The sequence below is a fragment of the Stigmatopora nigra genome, chromosome 2 (genome assembly GCF_051989575.1).
Source record: "Stigmatopora nigra isolate UIUO_SnigA chromosome 2, RoL_Snig_1.1, whole genome shotgun sequence".
Lineage (NCBI taxonomy): Eukaryota > Metazoa > Chordata > Actinopteri > Syngnathiformes > Syngnathidae > Stigmatopora > Stigmatopora nigra.
Window position 1 is genome coordinate 764,387 of NC_135509.1, and position 17,071 is coordinate 781,457.

Consider the following 17,071-nt stretch of genomic DNA (forward strand, 5'->3'; position numbering starts at 1 on the left):
TTGGACAGGAAAGCCAGGCTTGGCAGCGCACTCTAGACCGCTTCATGTTTTCGCACACTTCCAGATGTCAAGCGAGCGCGGCGTGACGCCCGTTTAAAAAAGAAAAAACAACTCGCCGTCCATTGTGACCGTTGAAAAGATGACCCAAACCCGTAAAGATTCTTCCAGACAGGTCACCCGACTCCAAAGCGAAACGTACGCCGTGACTCAGTTTACGACGCAGCATCTGTTAGCTGGAGACCCGAACTGACGGGTTTAATGTTTTGGCCAGACACGGCAGTAAAATTGCACGTAAAAAAATAATATCGCTCAGAGACCAACGCTAGCTTCGGCTAGCACCCATTTAAAAACGCTTTAATGGCAGACAATGAATTAGTAAGGAGTTGCATAGTGATTTAGCCTTAAAAGAATGTCCCAAAAATATTTTTACAACAGATGTGTTGACTGAAAATTAATTTGCTGTCACCATTGTCTTCTTTCAGGTCACCATGCGGCCTCGCTGGATGGGTTTTTTGCTAGCTTTGGTTTTCACGGCAACCCCGACACTTAACCAAAGCGGAGATGGTGACGGCGGGTCCGGTCACGGAGTCGCCGACGAGCCCGTCCTCCATGACACCTGCTCGGTCAGCTTTGGCACCCGAGGCGTCTCGGCCCGGGTTCTGAAGGCTCGGCGGGAAGAGGTGGCCTACCTGCAAGCCATGCAGCACGCTAACAAAGCAGTGATGGAGAATTTGGTGCAATACGTCGGAGCGGAGATGGGGGAAGAAAATTATGAGGAGGTGATCCTCTCCAACGTTCAGGGAATTCGGGAGGACTTCCGGGCTTGCCAAGAAGTGGCGCAAAAAGCCGAGGAAGATTTGGAGAAGCAACTCCAAGGCGGGGTTTTGGACACCCTTGCTGGGATGCAGAGGTAAGTTGGCCTTTTGTTAGCATAGTTTCATTATTCTCACGCTTCTCAAGTATTGTTACTAAGCATCAAAAAAAAAAATGTGACGGTCCTCATCTTTCGACCTTTTCCCCGACAGAATCCGAGAAGAGACGGCGTCTTTGGCAGAAATGCTTCAGGCGACGTCAGACACGGCCGAGCGACTGGAGAGCTCATCGCGAGCCCTTCAATCAAGCTTCAGACAACTTAGAGAGGCCGTCAAAATGCACGGTTAAAGTCTGCAAAAGCAAGGGCAGGCTTTGTGCAATACTTTCCATCCATACGTTATTGCAGCAATTAGGAAAGGAGACATATGGGAGCTGGACGGTGGTGACTCAGGTGTTTATGAGTCAGCCTTTAGACGTAATGATGCTATTAGACTCCGAGGGAAAGCCAAGATGGGCCATCTGCTTCCAAACTCCAACCACGGACACACCTGTGCCATCCAGCCTTTCCACGCCATTCAAAAGGTTGGATTCCTAATATTTCCCTTTTATTAGTTGTTTGCTTTAAAAGTCATTTTGTCAAAATGCAGCCATTTCTTCAAGAAAATGTCATTGCTAACAAACTGAATTTAAATTGCATTTTCCTGCCAACAATTTGTATTTTTTTTGTCACAAAGATGCCATTTGAAATGATAAGAGCTCTCTTAAATGGCATTTGAAATTTCCTTGCCATTGAAGGCGATCGTCGACCAAAATATTGCACCCATAAAAAGGGCAATTTTATGTTTACTTGGGTTCTCTTTGTCCTCTGAATGAAAGTCACTCGCTGTCAAAGTATAGATGGTGGCTGTCAGTAATTTGGCAAGCACTTGCATTTATGCGCAAGCGTGTTTACGACAGAGCAAGCGAGTGAGAGAGAGAGAGAGGCAGAGAAGAAAAGTAGGCGTAGCCTCAAAGGCACCAACCAGACGCTCATCCGAGATCAGGTTCAATCAAGCTTGCGTTCCTTGAAAAGCGCAACCTCTGTTTTTTTTTCAACATGCTCCACAGCCTGTGTCCAAATGATTGCAAAATATTTTGGACCAACTTTCGAAACCAAAAGAGTGACTTGTGAGGATTGACGGTTGTCCAGGACGGAGGCGGCACTCTGTAAAAGTTGTCCAAAATGTCTCCCCATGGAAATGAGGACAACTTGGGTCTCACCAGATAACACTTGAACCATTTTGGACCATTTTGCGTCAAGATGGACCCAAAACGATGCTTCTTGTCTGAGACGTTTTTTTGGATCGGCTCGCTGCTCTTCTGCCACGCAGGTATGTGACTTGATAAATTAAAAGATGTATTTTCCTTAGGTAGATAGATTTATAGTGCTAATTATTGTACATTAGAATGTTTGACACAACTTTTTAATCTCCTGACAAAACAGGTAAGTTTTATTTTAGTGAAGTGAGTTTAAAGAAAAAAAGTTATCGTATGATGAATTATAGACATGCTTTTTAAAATTAAACTGAGCTATACATTACACCTTACTGTTAAAATAGATTTAAGGGTTTATTTAGTTTATTCTGCTTTGATAGTCAATGTTTTATTCATTAGCTCCTAGTGGACGTCAATCACCGTCAATGCTGTGAAAAGCGTCACAATTCCCTTTTGTAGTCAAGATGCAATTTATTTTTTATTTTTACTTTTTACGCTGCTAGCCTGCAGGCAATCCAATTTAAGCAATTTGAGTGTCTCTAGCTGGAAAAGCTGCTGACTGCGCCCTGCAACCTTCTCCATTGTTGCGCCGCCAATAATATATTTATATATACGGCGTACCAGGGTGCTGGCTCATCTGGAGTGTCCGGCGTTCTGGTGGATTTCAAACAATCGCCACTTTGGAATTCGCAGCATGGTTGGCGTACGCACCTGTGCGCCAACCCGCCGGTAAAAGCCCTGCGGCCAGGCCATTGGCATCAGCCATAAATCACGGATGCGCATTAGAATGCACATTGACGTAAATATCACTTGAATTTGACCAAAGAAGAAGATTGGATGACTACTTTGTTACACTACTTTTAGTCATTCAGCATAAAAATGCATGCGCTTTTGTACTATCATGCGGCATAGTAAGGTTACTTGCAATGCTGCTTTGTGTAGTTATCTGAAACTTTTTTGTAAGGCTGCTCATTGTCACTTAGCATATAAAGTTGTGGCTACATTTTCTTTACATATCTTCAATTAATATGGAACCCATGGTATTTCTGAAAATAAACATTTTTTTTTCTTATAGCGCTGTGCCTGGATAAAACGCACTCGCACGCCGAGGACCAACTCTTCAAGACGCTGTTCGCCGGCTACAACAAGTGGTCACGACCCGTGCCCAACATCTCCGACGTGGTCATCGTCAAGTTTGGGCTTTCCATCGCGCAGCTCATCGATGTGGTAAATTTTCCTCAATTGGTATTATTTTATTGCATTCTTTGTAATTGCAATTTGATTCCATTTGCTTGCAGGACGAGAAAAATCAAATGATGACTACCAATGTTTGGCTCAAGCAGGTGGGAGGAAACAAATCACAAAGTTGGTACTTTGCTGTTTTTTTTTTTGTCTGACTGATTCTCTGTAACGGGACAGGAATGGAACGATTACAAACTGCGCTGGAGGCCGTCGGATTACGACAACGTGACGTCCATCCGAGTTCCGGCACAACTCATTTGGGTTCCGGATATCGTTCTCTATAATAAGTGAGTGTTTATGATTTTAGTATCATGTGGGATGTGTTATATTAAACAGAGAACTAATAAATATATACATACTCCTCTCTTGGAAAGCAGGGAGACAATTTAGAAAAATAAAATGAAAACAATCATCATTGCAGAACATTAAAAATTTAAACATGGTTTCAAAAACAGTTTTGAGGTCATATTGTTTGGTTAAAATCACTAATACACACCAAGGAACAATAGGGCTCTTTATCTTCCCCTCCAAAAATCCAGAACTTTTCATCCGCTATTATTATTGTCAGCCCCGTGACTGTGCCGCCATCTAGTGAACGTAAATGATGGAGCTAGAGAACGATTTATTAGGTACAGAAAAGCACATGAGAATTGCACAAGCAAACTTCAATTTTCTCAACAGTGCCGACGGCGAGTTTGCGGTGACCCACATGACCAAAGCCCACCTGTTCCACACGGGGGCGGTCCGCTGGGTGCCCCCGGCCATCTACAAGAGCTCGTGCAGCATCGACGTGACCTTCTTCCCCTTCGACCAGCAGAACTGCAAGATGAAGTTTGGCTCGTGGACCTACGACAAGGCCAAGATCGACCTGGAGCGGCTGGAGGCCTCGGTGGACCTGAACAACTACTGGGAGAGCGGCGAGTGGGCCATTGTCAACGCGGTGGGCACCTACAACACCAAGAAGTACGACTGCTGCCACGAGATCTACCCGGACATCACCTACCTGTTCATCATCCGCCGCCTGCCGCTCTTCTACACCATCAACCTGATCATCCCCTGCCTGCTCATCTCCTGCCTGACCGTGCTGGTCTTCTACCTGCCCTCCGACTGCGGCGAGAAGATCACGCTGTGCATCTCGGTGCTGCTCTCGCTCACCGTCTTCCTGCTGCTCATCACCGAGATCATCCCGTCCACCTCGCTGGTCATCCCGCTCATCGGCGAGTACCTGCTCTTCACCATGATCTTCGTCACGCTCTCCATCGTCATCACCGTCTTTGTCCTCAACGTGCACCACCGCTCGCCCAACACGCACGAGATGCCCCGCTGGGTCCACGCCGTCTTCCTGGACGCCGTGCCCAGGTGGCTGTTCATGAGGAGGCCGGCGCCCAACGCCAGGCGGAGGCGCTCCGTGGCCGAGAGGCGGCGGGGCGGAGCGGCGCTCCCCGGCGGGCTCAGCACCTCCGACGGCTGGAGGACCGAGGACCTGGAGCTGGGGACCCTGGCCGCCTACCTGGCGCCCGACGGGCTCCGGGGAGTCCCGGCCGTCTCCTCGCCATTCTCCCTGTCGCCCGCCGTGGTGCGTGCGCTGGAAGGGGTGCACTACATCGCCGACCACCTGAGGGCCGAGGATGCCGATTTCAGTGTGAGTACGACCCTTCTCCCCTTTTGGCCACGTTCCATCCCATTAGGAAAATGCACCAAAGCAGTTGACTCAGTAGTCCTGAAGAGCAGTGGTGTCCAAACCTCTGTATTTTGCTAGACAGATCATGACGTATGATTTATGTTCCTACAAACTTACAAAACAGTTTTTTGTAAGCACATTTTGACCTCAAATTTGTACGTTGCCAGGTGAAAGAAGACTGGAAGTACGTCGCCATGGTGATCGACCGCATCTTCCTGTGGATGTTCATCATCGTGTGCCTGCTGGGCACCATCGGCCTCTTCCTGCCGCCGTGGCTGGCCGGCATGATCTAAGCACGGACCCCTCTCATTTCCTAAAACACTTTTTCAACCACTTTATTCCGATAGCGCCTGTTCTAGAATACATTTACAACAGAGGGAGGTGGTCATTCCGTCTTTTGTTCTGGGGGCAGAACGGGCTTGGCCAGGTTGGCGCGCACGCGGGCCTGGTCCACGGCGTCCAGCATGTTCTTGCTGTCCACGGCCAGGCCGTGGGCGGCCGCCAGCATCTGCTTGCGGCACTCGTCCCGCAGCGACGTGATGGCGTTCTGCTGCGCCAGTCGCATCTTGCTGATTAGCTCTGCCATGTCGTTGTTTAGCAGCTTCTGGGTTCCCTCGATCTAGGGAAAAATATATATGTGTATATTTCCGAGGTCAATTGATTTAGTGGGATTTTTTTTCCAGTATTTAATATTACTAACTGTAATTATAATAAAAAACATGAACCTCAGTATGCACAGACTCATGCAATGTGGGGAGTATTTCGTCCACGCTGCTTATCAGTTCTCGCAAGGCCATTCCCACCGACTGAACGCCATCAAAAAAGCAAGATTTTTCTGTTAGCGTCGAAATGGCAAGTAGCGCCAAAACGTTCTCACCTGCACGATGGCCACGTACTGCTCGGGCGCAATATCGGGGATGTCGTTCTTGAGCTTCACCACCACTTTGACCACGTTCATCACGCACTTGTAAACTTGATCGTCGGAACGGTCCAGCTCGGCCGTGCGCGTTGGCTAAATGGCGAGGGAAAGTCAATTGAATTGTAACGGCAAAAAAATCTAATTGTAGTTGTAAGGCGGGAATCGAACCTGCGCTCCGAGTCGAGGGGGCTTGACCGGTGGTCCTGCCAAACGCAAAACATTGGATGATTGAAAAAAGTCTTGTATTACATTTAAAATGTTCTCCTGTAGCTTTAGTTTTATCATTCAAAAAAGTTTTTCTGTACAGGTCAAATTTGTTTGAATTTCACATTTGACTTGAACTCCTTTACATTAAAATCTTTTATATACAGATTACAGTGGGTGAATTTTAGTTTTATTTCTATATATGATTTTGCGAAAATATGTAGTCATATATTTTCACAAAACCATGCCATCTGTAGGATTATCATTTTACCTACAATGTATACCAATTCATTTATACAGGTTTGTGTACTTATTACTATATTTAAAAAAAACAATAGAATTTTATTCATTTGTTTCCATAATGTTGTCATAATGTCATTATTTTTTTCATCATGCTCACATTTCACTATCCTGCATTTTCATTTTTTTTCTCCACTTACCATTTTCAGCATCTTCCTCATTGGCCTACAAAGAAAAGAGAAGAAAAGCAGCAGTTGCAAACCTCCTGGTGTGGATTCCCGCTCCGACCGACTCTTCGAGCCAAGTTAAAAAGGTACCTTTTCTATGGATGGTTCTTCGGGTCCCATGGGGTCCTGGAAAAGAAGGGGCAGCTTCATTTCATAGCAAATCACCGCGCAGCCTCTCTTTGGCACGTGGATTTGAAGGCAAGCCGACGGCTGCTTTTTGCCCACCAGGAGTCGCTCCTCCTTCTCCAGCCACTTTTCGTCGGCCGCCATCTGCGCCTTCTGGCGTCGGAGCGTGTCGTGCATTTTCTGCCGCTCCGTCTGCCAGAGGCGCCGGGCGTCCTCGGGGCTGTTGGGTTCCGGTCTGGGGAACTCGTTCTCCTATTGGGGGGTCGGTCAGTCACGGGTCATTCCCAAATTTGGCTAGAGTGGGTTTTTTTGGAGGCGTTTTTACCCCCATGCTGCGTCGCCGCGGGGATCGTAAGGGCAGGGGTAGCGTTTTCATGGACTTGACGGAATCCATGGGCGACTGGTATTCGCACGGGCTAGCCAAGTCCGGCGAGCTAGCGCACAAGGCTTCGTTCAACTGTGCGGAAACAGAAAAAAAATGCCAAATCCTCCATTCGGACCAGCCGACCAACAAATAGTCCAGATTTTTTTGGCCACTGGCTACCTGAATGTGCAAACCAATGCTCAGCGTGTTCCCAAATCGGCCCGGTTTCTTTCTCGAGGGCTGCGGCCATAAGAGGTTAGGGTTGAAAATGGCGGTCTCAAACCAACTGATCCGCCCCACCAAACCTACCTTGGGCGGCGGCTCGGCAAAGCTGAACCTAGTGTCGAAGAATTTAGTGGAGCGCGCTCGATCCCTCTCACGCTCTGCCTCTTGTTCCTTCTCCATCTTGTGAACGTCACTAGGAAAGAAAAGCCAGTTGGGGTCACGACTTGGAGTTGAGAAAGCACACCTTCGCACACGGAAGAAGAAAAGGCCAGCCCACCTGATCTTGACCACCAGCTCGGTGAAATTGGGCCTCTCCCTGGGATCGTAGGACCAGCATCGGGTCATGAGCGAGTAGAGCGCCGGCGGGCAGTGGTCGGGCTTGGGCAGCCTGATGCCTTGCTCCAGCTGGTTGATCACGTCCCGGTTCTCCAGCCAGAAGAAGGGCTGCCGACCCCGGCTCATGATTTCCCACACGCACACGGCTACGGACACAGATATATCCGTCAGAAAGGTCCCGACCATCCCATCGGCAACCCACCGAACATCCAGACGTCACTGGCCAAAGTGAAGCGTCGGAAGTTGATGGATTCCGGCGCCATCCACTTGATCGGCAACCGAGTCACAGAGGCTGTAGTTTTTTAAAAAGATCAAAATTGTTTCTGTCCCTTCTAGACAAAGAAGACATCTTCAACCGAGGCAGGCTCGTCACTCGCCTTTGTAGTACTCTTCGTCTTCGATGTATCTGGAAAGCCCGAAGTCTCCCAGCTTGACGCAGTCGGGACTGGCCACCAACACGTTGCGGACGGCGATATCCCTATTCCTCCAAACGGTAAGAATGGCAAACCGGCGGCAAATGTCCGATAACTACTGACCTGTGGACCATGTTGACCCCTTCCAGGTAGACCAGCGCCTTGCAGATTTGCAGGCTGAAGAGCACCACGGTCGTGTTGCTCAACTCCTTCTGCTTCTGCGTCAGGTAGTTGCCCAGCTGTCCGCCGGCACGCCCGCCCATTAACACCCGAGGCTTCCAGTCACGCCCGGCCCTCGCCCGGTCCCACCTCGCCATATTCGTAAAGCTCCATGACGATCCACACGGGGTTCTCCTCGATGATTCCGATGAGCTTGACGATGTGGGGGTGATCCAGGTTCTTCATGATGACTGGCCAATGAGGAGTGAAGAATGAGCTCTTCATTCCCGCTAGACGGCGGTGGCGGCAGCCAAACGTACCCGCTTCACTCATGAACTTTTCCATGACGTCGGGTGAGCAGTCCTTGCAGGTCTTGACGGCCACTTTGACCCGCTCGCCGCTCTGATGGCACCAATTGGATTCAGAATGTTTTGTAGGTTACATCAAAAGTGGGAGTCGTTACCGTGGAGGTGTAAAAGCCGTCGTAGACTTGGCCAAAAAAGCCCTCCCCCAGGATTCGCCCCAGCGTGATGTCGCCGCGGTCGATGCCGTACTTGACCACTTTGATCAAATCAAGAGCGCCATCGTTCAGGTAACGGACTTCCGATCCGGTGGGGAGCGGCGGCCACGGCACCCACCTGATCTGGGCCGTTCGTCCAGAATCTCACAGTAGATCTCGGAACCTGTCAATAATTTTCAGTGTTTTTTTTTTACAGGAAAAAAATACTGCACAGGAGATAAAAACCTACCCATGCTGTGACGAGTGGAGTCGATGTCTCTTCTATTGGGAAGAATCAGAATTAAAGGGACGGATGGTTTGACGTTATGGGACGTTAGACTCACCCCGTTGGAATCTCGGGGAGGGAACTCCGCGTGCTGGAATCTAAAATGCAAAATATACGCCATGAATTAACATTGAAATTTTGCTCTTAATACTTTTAGGAAACTGGAGAGAAAGGCAAAAAAACGGAATGGCATCACCACCTTCCGGCCTGAAGATAATGGAGTCATCCGAGTTGTGCTCCAAGCGCCAATAACCGTCGATGAGATCCATCATGTTCTCGCCCGTCGCCACCGAGGCCACGTTGATGGACAGCCGCTGGGCGGGGCCACCACAAAGTCAGTCACTTCGGCCCATCGAAAGCCGACGGCGCTTTTTACGGTACGTACTTGTCTTGCACCTTCCACGTCAAAATCTATGAGAGCTTTCCCGTTGCTCAAGGGCAAACATTGCACTTTTTTGATTTGCTTGAAGTTGGCCAGAAACACCGGCTGACAAAAAAATGAGGTTTTAGAGCATTTTTCAAGCAGATTCTTTTTTTTCCCAGTGATTGCTCACCGCCGCATTTTTCTGCGTGCGCTGCCGGATTCCCCTCCCGCCGATAACCAACTCCACGGATAAACTCCAGCCTTGCTGTCGGTGGAAAGGCCCAAGCGTGAATGACGGCGCCATCTTGCAGGTGGCACGGACACTCACCACTAGCTCACAGGGGAAAACTTCCTCGTCGTAACTGGCAAATTCCTTGAGCGTCTGGAAAAATGTCACCATGCAGTCGTCTTCCTTGAGGGTGGCGAACTGCTGGAACGTTTGCTGGATCAGCTTGCGCAGCTGTTTGGACTGAAAACATAACGTCGTGTTGAAAAATAATTGCAATACTTCTCTCAAATGTTTTACAGATTTACCTTCATACTATTGATCAGCTCTGGAGGGAAAAAAAGATGCAGGCCCACTTCTTTTCTTTAAATGGGTAAATAAAAAAAGGGAATCAAGACCAGCTTTCTTGTTAAAAAGCCTCCAAAAAGTGTCCAACTTACTCAAGCAGCTCAAAGTTGGACTTTTTCTCAAGCCCTTTGGCGTTCATGTCCTTGTAGAACCTCCTGAAACCACAGTGAAACTTTATTTAATGCCAAATGTTTACCAGGTAGACAAGAAATCCAACTATACCTGATCTCCAAGCAACCCAGCTGTAGCGCCATCCCTTCGCTAACCTTGCTAGCATGGTACTGCATGTAATCACTGCGTACCTGCCACAAAACCCCTCCATCATTCTTAGCAAATCATGACTGTTATTTGCATTTTATGTGATCTTTTGTCCATTACCTGTTGGTAAAAGTACACTAACGTGGATCTGTCGTCTTTGAACTTTTCCAGGAAGTTGACGGGGATGTAGCGGATGCGCAGGTCGTACCTGTGGACCAAAGGAGGAGCTGGGGATGAGTGCCAAGGAGGACAGACGGATGGACGGGAGCCGTTACTTACCTCCACTCGGCCTCCACGTGGTGGCTCTCGTAACGGCGCTCCACCTCGCCCACGGTCAGCTCGGGGTGCAGCCAGTGGAGCTCCTCGGACTTGAGGTGCTTGAGGAGGAGGCCGAAGCACCCCGAGTGCCTCACGTCGGGTCCCAGGCGACCGCTGATGAGGATGGATCGGATGATGGCCTGAAAGGTAAGGAGCGACTGCTTTGTCACACTACTACTTCTAGTCAGGTTGTGGTGAGGTGTTTCCATTTGAGCCGTGGTGCGGGGAGTGCGTTGTACTGATTGACGATCCTATTTTTCATTTTTACGGCTCTAAAAAACACGAGTTGCGCTCCAAAGCAAACAAACAAAGCCAAAGCACAACCCAAATCCGCCCTCAAGTCAAACTCTTCCCCCGGCAACTCACCCTGATTTGCCAGGAGCCGTCGCATTTGACCAACTTGAAATTCTTTCCCAGGTTGTTGTTGGTGCAGAAGCACACCTTGAGGATCTTGACGGGCCCGCCGTCGCCGGCCTCCGAGGAGTGGCGAGAGTCGTCGCCGCTGCTCGGGCTGGGCGCCCTCCAGGACAGGGTGTCGCCGGACATCACCTCGTACATGTCGGCGGGGGTCCGGGGCGGCCTGCTCCTCTTCACAGCATCCTGAGCGGACATTACTGGTGAGTGGCGCCCACCCTTTCACCAGGTTCAAGACCCGCCCCCTCCCCGAAACCAGCCACTCTCTCTATTGGGTTTGGCGTCGGCGGCGTTCCTCTCGGCCTTTTGTTTTGTTAGCCCGAGGCCGCGCATTCCCCGATAGGGCTGCGCTGAGTGTGTGTGTTTTGCACCGGCGCCCCGGCGTGGGCGCAACTAAAAGAAAAGCAAAAAAATTCAAGAGATACGAGCGATGGGCATCCAATCCAAATGAAAAAAAAATATTGACTAATTTATTTTTACATTTTTTTTTTTAAAGAGTATTTTTAACAATACAGCTATTTTGATTCATTAAAATACGCAGTAGGTCTATTAATTTGAAAATGTAAATCAATTATTAGAAGTAATAGTTTAGATGAGTAACTTTTATACTCAATAGTGCTGGCCTGATCATTATTTTTTTTAATAAAAATAGTCGCTTAAAAATGTTTTGCTTAATGTCTTGTTTATTTTGGACACAAAGTGGACTTGTTATGGTAACAAAAAATACTCTAGGGAGAACTTTGCGTCCCCAAATAAAGTTACAAATAAGATACTCTCTGAAAAAGTCTTCTTCACGCCACAATAGCACCATCGACCCTCCCAGTTAAGATGGCTCGGACGTCTATGTCCGTCCACGTCAGGGAGGGGTTAATATGTGTCAAGTAGACTGCGGGCCGCGAGCGAGCGCTGGAATGTGGCGGCTCGTGCGCTCACCTGCACGGACTTGCACCGAGCAAAGTTCTCTTGGAATAAAATGGCTGCTAAAGTCTCACTTTTGACTTATTTTCACCCTTAAAAAACGTGCATTTCAACAGCCAGTGCGACCGCAAAAGTCATTTTTTTAGGAAAATCTTCCATTTGTTTCCCCCTTTTGTAGCCTCTACCTGCACGTTTTCTCCCGTTCGTAGAATGTAGGCATGTTTTTACAGATTTGTTCAACCTACAAGTACAGCAAAGTTTGGTTATTAAAATAAAGACTTACCTGAAACTGTTAAATCTGATAAGGAGTAAAATAGAAAAAAAGGTAATCCCTTCTTCGAAAGAGCCCGATTAGATGGAATGTTGGTCTCCCACTCCGTCTGTTTAAGGAAGGTGGGATCATGTACTTCCTTATTGTCAGGGGGAAAAAAAGGAAAAGCAGACAGCTCGGCGATGGTTGCGCATTCTTACATATTTTAAACATGATTAAGAAAAGGGAAAGGCAAAACCGCCACACTTTGTTTTACGTCAGTTTGGCTTTTGTGTGTCAAAATAGACTGTAAATTAAATGTGGTAAATGTGATGTTGCATTCTGTGCTTTCTTACTCATTTAATATGGCTTACTGTTGTTATTTGGAACTATTACAGTCCGTATTGTCAAATTAGTCATTGGCAAATGATTTTTTGAATTTTGATTGATATGGGGGATTTTTGTATGTTAACTATTTATCATGCACGCCAGAGGGCACCACAACTTAATATAGCTAGAATTTGGAGATGTTTTAAAATCGTAAATACTGCGTCAGTTTTCTCATTGGATAGCATGTGTAACATTTCATTTATGCCGTGTTGTACAACTTTATTTACATTTCTTGTTGTTCTTAGAAAATGGGCCTTGAGCATTTTAAACTAACAAAACATCTTAGCTCACTTAAGGACATTCACTTATTATTGTCAGACAAATCCGTTATATAGAAAGTATAAAGTTTGTTTTATTATTTGTCCCCCACAATGCACACTAATCTTGATCTAAATATGTTTTTCTGTTTTCTTCAGCCAGTCATCCTTCAGCCTTCTTGGCCGAGCTGCCACGTTGACAGCTGGACGGGGTCGGCGTCCAGGGCGCAACGGCGGGCGACACCCTCGTCCGGGACAAGCGGGCCAGGAATCCGTGACAGGTGCGTCGCCACCGCTATGTTATCCCATTCCACAAAAATTAGACATCCGGAGACGCCAATGTGAGAGAATTTACGGGAAATTATTCTGTTGTCAATAACCAGGTCCATTTAAGTGAGAAAATATTCATTGACTTAAGCTATTTTTTTCAGCTTTTTAAAACATGTTAATGAGTATTTACATTTCAAAACCTAAAATAAAAGATTATGACTTATTTTCAGATGAATTGTTTTTCTGACATGTCGATTTATTTGCTAATTATAAATGAAACTGACAAATCTTTAAATAGACACATACATAGTAGTGATCTGCACTAGCAGTTCTCTTTTTGTCCGCCAGAGGGATCCAAGACCAAAAATGAAAGTGGAGTTATTTGTTATTGTCGCCAGCGATGACCTGCTTTGCTATTTCTCCTTCTCCTCCTTCGCCCTCCCTTCGGAACGAGCCGTGCTTTTTATGACTCCCGCTCAAAGACATTTTGGGTGGGACGTACTATTCACCCTATTTTTAGGCAAGTATTCCAAAAGGCCGGGCCGCGCCGTCCCACCTTGGCGACCCCGCCCTACGGTGGCCAAATAGTTGACCTGGAATGCTTTGGTGCTCCTCCATCTCTGCCAGAAATTTTATGTTTGCTGGTAAATTTGGCCCCCAAAACAAATTGGAGGGAAATATTGAATTGAATGCTTTTATGGTCATCCCGCGAGGTCAGAAGGTCACTGACCTTTGCGGGAACCGTTAAGCGCAGTTGGACCCTACATTGACTGTTGGAATGAGTGGAGGTGGTTTGCTTATAAAACATTAATTGTTGTGTAACTTCATTTATTATTCTGTCAGGTAATCAGTGGAGTGGTTCCTATAAAAAAAGAAATAATTAATTACTGAATTAATGATTTATACACTGTCTATGGTTAGAAAATGAATTAGCGAGAGTCATTAATTAATCTCAATTAATTGCATTCTAATTGCACAACACTATAGGTTCAGTTATTAAACTACCTTCACTACCAAATTCCAAAATTAAATAAAATCACTATTTTAGGAGAAGGCAGATTAAATACAATTATATCCCAAATAAAAGGATTCAAAAACAACTTTTTCTGTAAGTAAAAATCCGACTTGGAGTGAATCTCGAGGGTGATCGAAGGTCTCCGTTTGGAGCCAAAGTGCTCCATGAAAGTTTATACTTGATGCTCAAACCAGCGTGAAGGTCATGCACTTGTTGAATAAAACATGGTCTTTTTCTCTCTCCCCAGTGACATCAACGTGGATGACAGAGTAGTTTCTCACTAGTGTCAAAGTTGGGGAAAAGCAACTTGAAACCGGTTTGAGCGGCCCAGCGTCAAAAGGTAAGAAAAGCAACTTGTACTCTTTTGCTTGTTTGGGCGCGCGTGGACAGCCGGCGGGCTTCTAAACCAGACAACGCTTGAAAAAAAAAACAAATACTTGTGGCGTGATAGATTGAAAAGCACTTGTTTGGCGGATGCAAAAGCACCTGTACTTGCACTTGTCGCAAACGGCGGTGGCGACTCCGCCCAAGCCATCGTTTGCGCGTGTGTGACTCACCTTTTATGGTTTGGAGCGGGAGGCCACGGATCATAAACGGGACTCCTGGACCATATAGCACAATAAAAGTACTCAAGGACCATCATATTAGTTCTTATTTAATATATCTATAATTATAGATTAATTCCAGGGCTATAAATATGAGAGAGTTGTCTGATGTAATTCACCGTGCCACCGCCATCAATGATTCTAATCCAAGTTGTTTTTGCAGCCACTGTGAATTTCCCTTGAAAGCCAGCGCTCGCACTCGGGCACAAATAAACGTCCCGCCTCCTCCGAGCCAACGCGGGGGGGAGAGGGAGGAGCCTGCCGGAGCGATGATGTCACCCCCGAAGACGGCCGAGATAATGGTGACATTTCAGATGAGGTGATGTCATTCTCGCACCGTAGCCCCGCCTCCTTTCTTTCTTTCCTTTCCAGCGCTCGCTCAACTCACAAAGCAACATACCGGGCTCTCAAAAACCTGTGTGGGTGTCACGTGGGCGTCCGACTGTGCGGGCGTGCGGAATATTTTCCCTTTCAAAACCAGCATAAGTTGACCCGCGGTCTCCAGCGTCTTTCATAACGCCACAAAATCAGTTAAAAATATGACAAAAATCAGACACGACTGACTTTCTGCACTAACGCTAATTGATGTTTAATATATAAAAATAATGCAATAAATCTTCAATAAGATTTTACAGGTTCATGGAGGAGCTATGATAAAAATGTAACTGTTTAGAAAAAACTTGTTGTGGCACATGGAAATTGCACCCAAGGAGGAACCCGGTTGACCTTTGAATTTTTCTACCACCTCAGGTGCATCCTCATGTGAAATCCTAAATCCCAATCAGAAGTCTTCAAGTGGTTGTGAACCTTTGAGATGGAACCACGGCTGCCGACCCTCCCACTTCCGACGGATTGACCGTCTAAAAGACCACGGCGGAGTTCAAGGTAACTTCCGCAAAGTTAAATCTCGGCTAACGGGTCGGACGCGGAGATCGGGGTTAACCTACTTGGAAGCCCAGCGGGCTCTCCGCCCCGCTCGTATTTTTATCCCGTCCGCCGTGGCACTTTGGCCCTCGGAGTTCTCGCCGCCGCCGCTGTCTTTTTCTTCCCCCGTCGAGAGCTGTAAACAAGTCACCCCCCCCTCCTTCACAGGCCGCGGCGCGCGCACGTGCGGGCGCTCTGTACTGTATCTGGGCAAAAAGACCTTTTTTCCACCGGTGGAAACATAGCCGACGTTTGACGGAACAAAGCCTCGGCGTCGGACGGAGCCGTGTCGGGGATTTGAGGCGTCGACTCGGCTTAGGAGCGCAAAACGCTCTTCAAAGAGACGAGAAATTAAACGCGCTAACACGCTCGCTCGATTTTTTTTCTTTTTCTTACGCTAGTACCAGTGTGCGTTTGTATCTTCTCGCTTGACCTGGATTTTATTCCGCGGAAAAAAAATGCCACCTGCAGCTAGCACGCATTGCGAATTTGAGTAAATGGGGGGTAAGAAGGAGAGAGACACCCCGTTACCACAGGAGGGCGTTGTTTTTCATGTGGGCTTGTTCGATAAAATAATGAAAGATTTTTATTTTAATTAAATTGTTCTGAGATGGTAAAGTTTTTTTAAACCTACAATTTAGGTATATAAAGAAAGAACACTTTAAATGTACTTTTAATTGAATAAAGTTTTAAAATTTCGATCTTACTATTTAAAAAAATAAAAAGTTAACTGCTTTAAAATGTTGTCGTATTATTTTAATTCTACTAAATAGTATCTTAAATGACTGTTTTTGTAATTGTTATGACTGTTTACCATATTTTTTTTTTTTTACTAGAACAAAGATCGACGATTCCTATCCGTGACTACTTTTTGCGTGTCGCATATCTGATCACGCTTGACGGAGTACCTCAAAAGTCACGGCCTCCATAATTGATGTGGCCAATCTCTCACGCCAGGTGAGGAAAAGCCCAGCAGAAAAACATGTCCGTTGCCCCGTGGGGGGATCCGGCGCCCTCCCCGACGTCGAGGCGAGCGAGCGAGCCGGTCACGAGATCGTGCACGCTCGCTCGCTCGGAAGGTGAACGGCGGCGGATACATAATTCAAAACGCGCCGCATTGCGCGGGAAGTTTTTATAGGCAAAATATGGCAGGGGGCATCAACAATGTATACTATATAGTACGCTCATAGTATATCGCCGGGGAAGCCACCTGCTTTCATTTTATATGGCGATCGTTTACTTTCATGGCCACTTGTTGCTGGGCAGAATATAGTACACTATCCAGTATCGGCGAATGAACGATCATAACAATTCATTTTAATGCTTACGTCTACTTAGTTTCACTCATTTATTTTATGTTTTTTCTCTCTCTGCTACTGCCATTTTATGTCATTCACAAGACAGTGATGAAATGTTAAAAACACGTCAAGGAGGAAGCTACCAAATTGAGGAGGACTAATTAAAACTCAATGATCTCGATACCTGGCTGTCATCCCAGGTATGGCTATAACATTGCAATTTTCTTG

General features: G+C 46.8%; 2 protein-coding genes and 2 long non-coding RNA genes across 5 annotated transcripts; 3 read left to right on the plus strand and 1 right to left on the minus strand.

Moving 5' to 3' along the window:
* Window positions 1-1,159: 1,159 nt before the first annotated feature.
* chrna2b (cholinergic receptor, nicotinic, alpha 2b (neuronal)) lies at window positions 1,160-6,279 on the plus strand. The gene is made up of 7 exons (XM_077735607.1): window positions 1,160-1,395; window positions 1,921-2,183; window positions 3,143-3,294; window positions 3,366-3,410; window positions 3,487-3,596; window positions 3,991-4,951; window positions 5,158-6,279. Exons 2-7 carry the CDS (start codon window positions 2,114-2,116, stop codon window positions 5,281-5,283), a joined length of 1,464 nt encoding a protein of 487 aa, XP_077591733.1. The 5' UTR covers window positions 1,160-1,395; window positions 1,921-2,113; the 3' UTR covers window positions 5,284-6,279.
* ptk2bb (protein tyrosine kinase 2 beta, b) lies at window positions 5,041-12,265 on the minus strand. The gene is made up of 31 exons (XM_077735597.1): window positions 12,118-12,265; window positions 10,869-11,102; window positions 10,464-10,642; window positions 10,305-10,392; window positions 10,149-10,228; window positions 10,019-10,081; window positions 9,887-9,941; window positions 9,681-9,821; window positions 9,543-9,617; window positions 9,374-9,475; window positions 9,188-9,302; window positions 9,047-9,086; window positions 8,953-8,984; window positions 8,842-8,886; window positions 8,667-8,764; window positions 8,524-8,605; window positions 8,354-8,454; window positions 8,168-8,283; window positions 8,009-8,109; window positions 7,834-7,923; window positions 7,573-7,777; window positions 7,380-7,488; window positions 7,251-7,310; window positions 7,032-7,163; window positions 6,806-6,958; window positions 6,671-6,706; window positions 6,554-6,578; window positions 6,078-6,112; window positions 5,868-6,002; window positions 5,716-5,796; window positions 5,041-5,609 (listed from the first exon to the last, which is right to left on the minus strand). Exons 2-31 carry the CDS (start codon window positions 11,058-11,060, stop codon window positions 5,376-5,378), a joined length of 3,000 nt encoding a protein of 999 aa, XP_077591723.1. The 5' UTR covers window positions 11,061-11,102; window positions 12,118-12,265; the 3' UTR covers window positions 5,041-5,375.
* Window positions 6,426-9,140, plus strand: LOC144209398 (uncharacterized). Its single transcript, XR_013329114.1, has 5 exons — window positions 6,426-6,666; window positions 7,493-8,124; window positions 8,272-8,556; window positions 8,641-8,795; window positions 8,920-9,140. It is a non-coding gene; the product is annotated as an uncharacterized LOC144209398 (long non-coding RNA).
* LOC144209390 (uncharacterized) lies at window positions 9,150-17,045 on the plus strand. 2 transcript variants are annotated; one of them, XR_013329111.1, is made up of 10 exons: window positions 9,150-9,365; window positions 9,532-9,951; window positions 10,356-10,649; window positions 10,920-11,119; window positions 12,891-13,012; window positions 14,264-14,356; window positions 14,785-14,940; window positions 15,372-15,506; window positions 16,382-16,502; window positions 16,946-17,045. It is a non-coding gene; the product is annotated as an uncharacterized LOC144209390 (long non-coding RNA). The 2 variants fall into 2 exon arrangements; XR_013329113.1 differs by lacking the exon at window positions 16,382-16,502.
* Window positions 17,046-17,071: the final 26 nt, after the last annotated feature.

Excerpts from the sequence above, each read along its gene's own strand:
- chrna2b (XM_077735607.1), top strand. The coding sequence starts at position 2,114 with ATGGACCCAAAACGATGCTTCTTGTCTGAGACGTTTTTTTGGATCGGC. Across the intron at positions 3,597-3,990 it reads GATATCGTTCTCTATAATAA|TGCCGACGGCGAGTTTGCGG; the intron begins GTGAGTGTTTAT and ends TTTTCTCAACAG. Across the intron at positions 4,952-5,157 it reads CCGAGGATGCCGATTTCAGT|GTGAAAGAAGACTGGAAGTA; the intron begins GTGAGTACGACC and ends GTACGTTGCCAG.
- ptk2bb (XM_077735597.1), bottom strand. The coding sequence starts at position 11,060 with ATGTACGAGGTGATGTCCGGCGACACCCTGTCCTGGAGGGCGCCCAGC. Across the intron at positions 10,643-10,868 it reads ACGGCTCCTGGCAAATCAGG|GCCATCATCCGATCCATCCT; the intron begins GTGAGTTGCCGG and ends CTTACCTTTCAG. Across the intron at positions 6,579-6,670 it reads AAGAACCATCCATAGAAAAG|GCCAATGAGGAAGATGCTGA; the intron begins GTACCTTTTTAA and ends TTTTCTTTGTAG.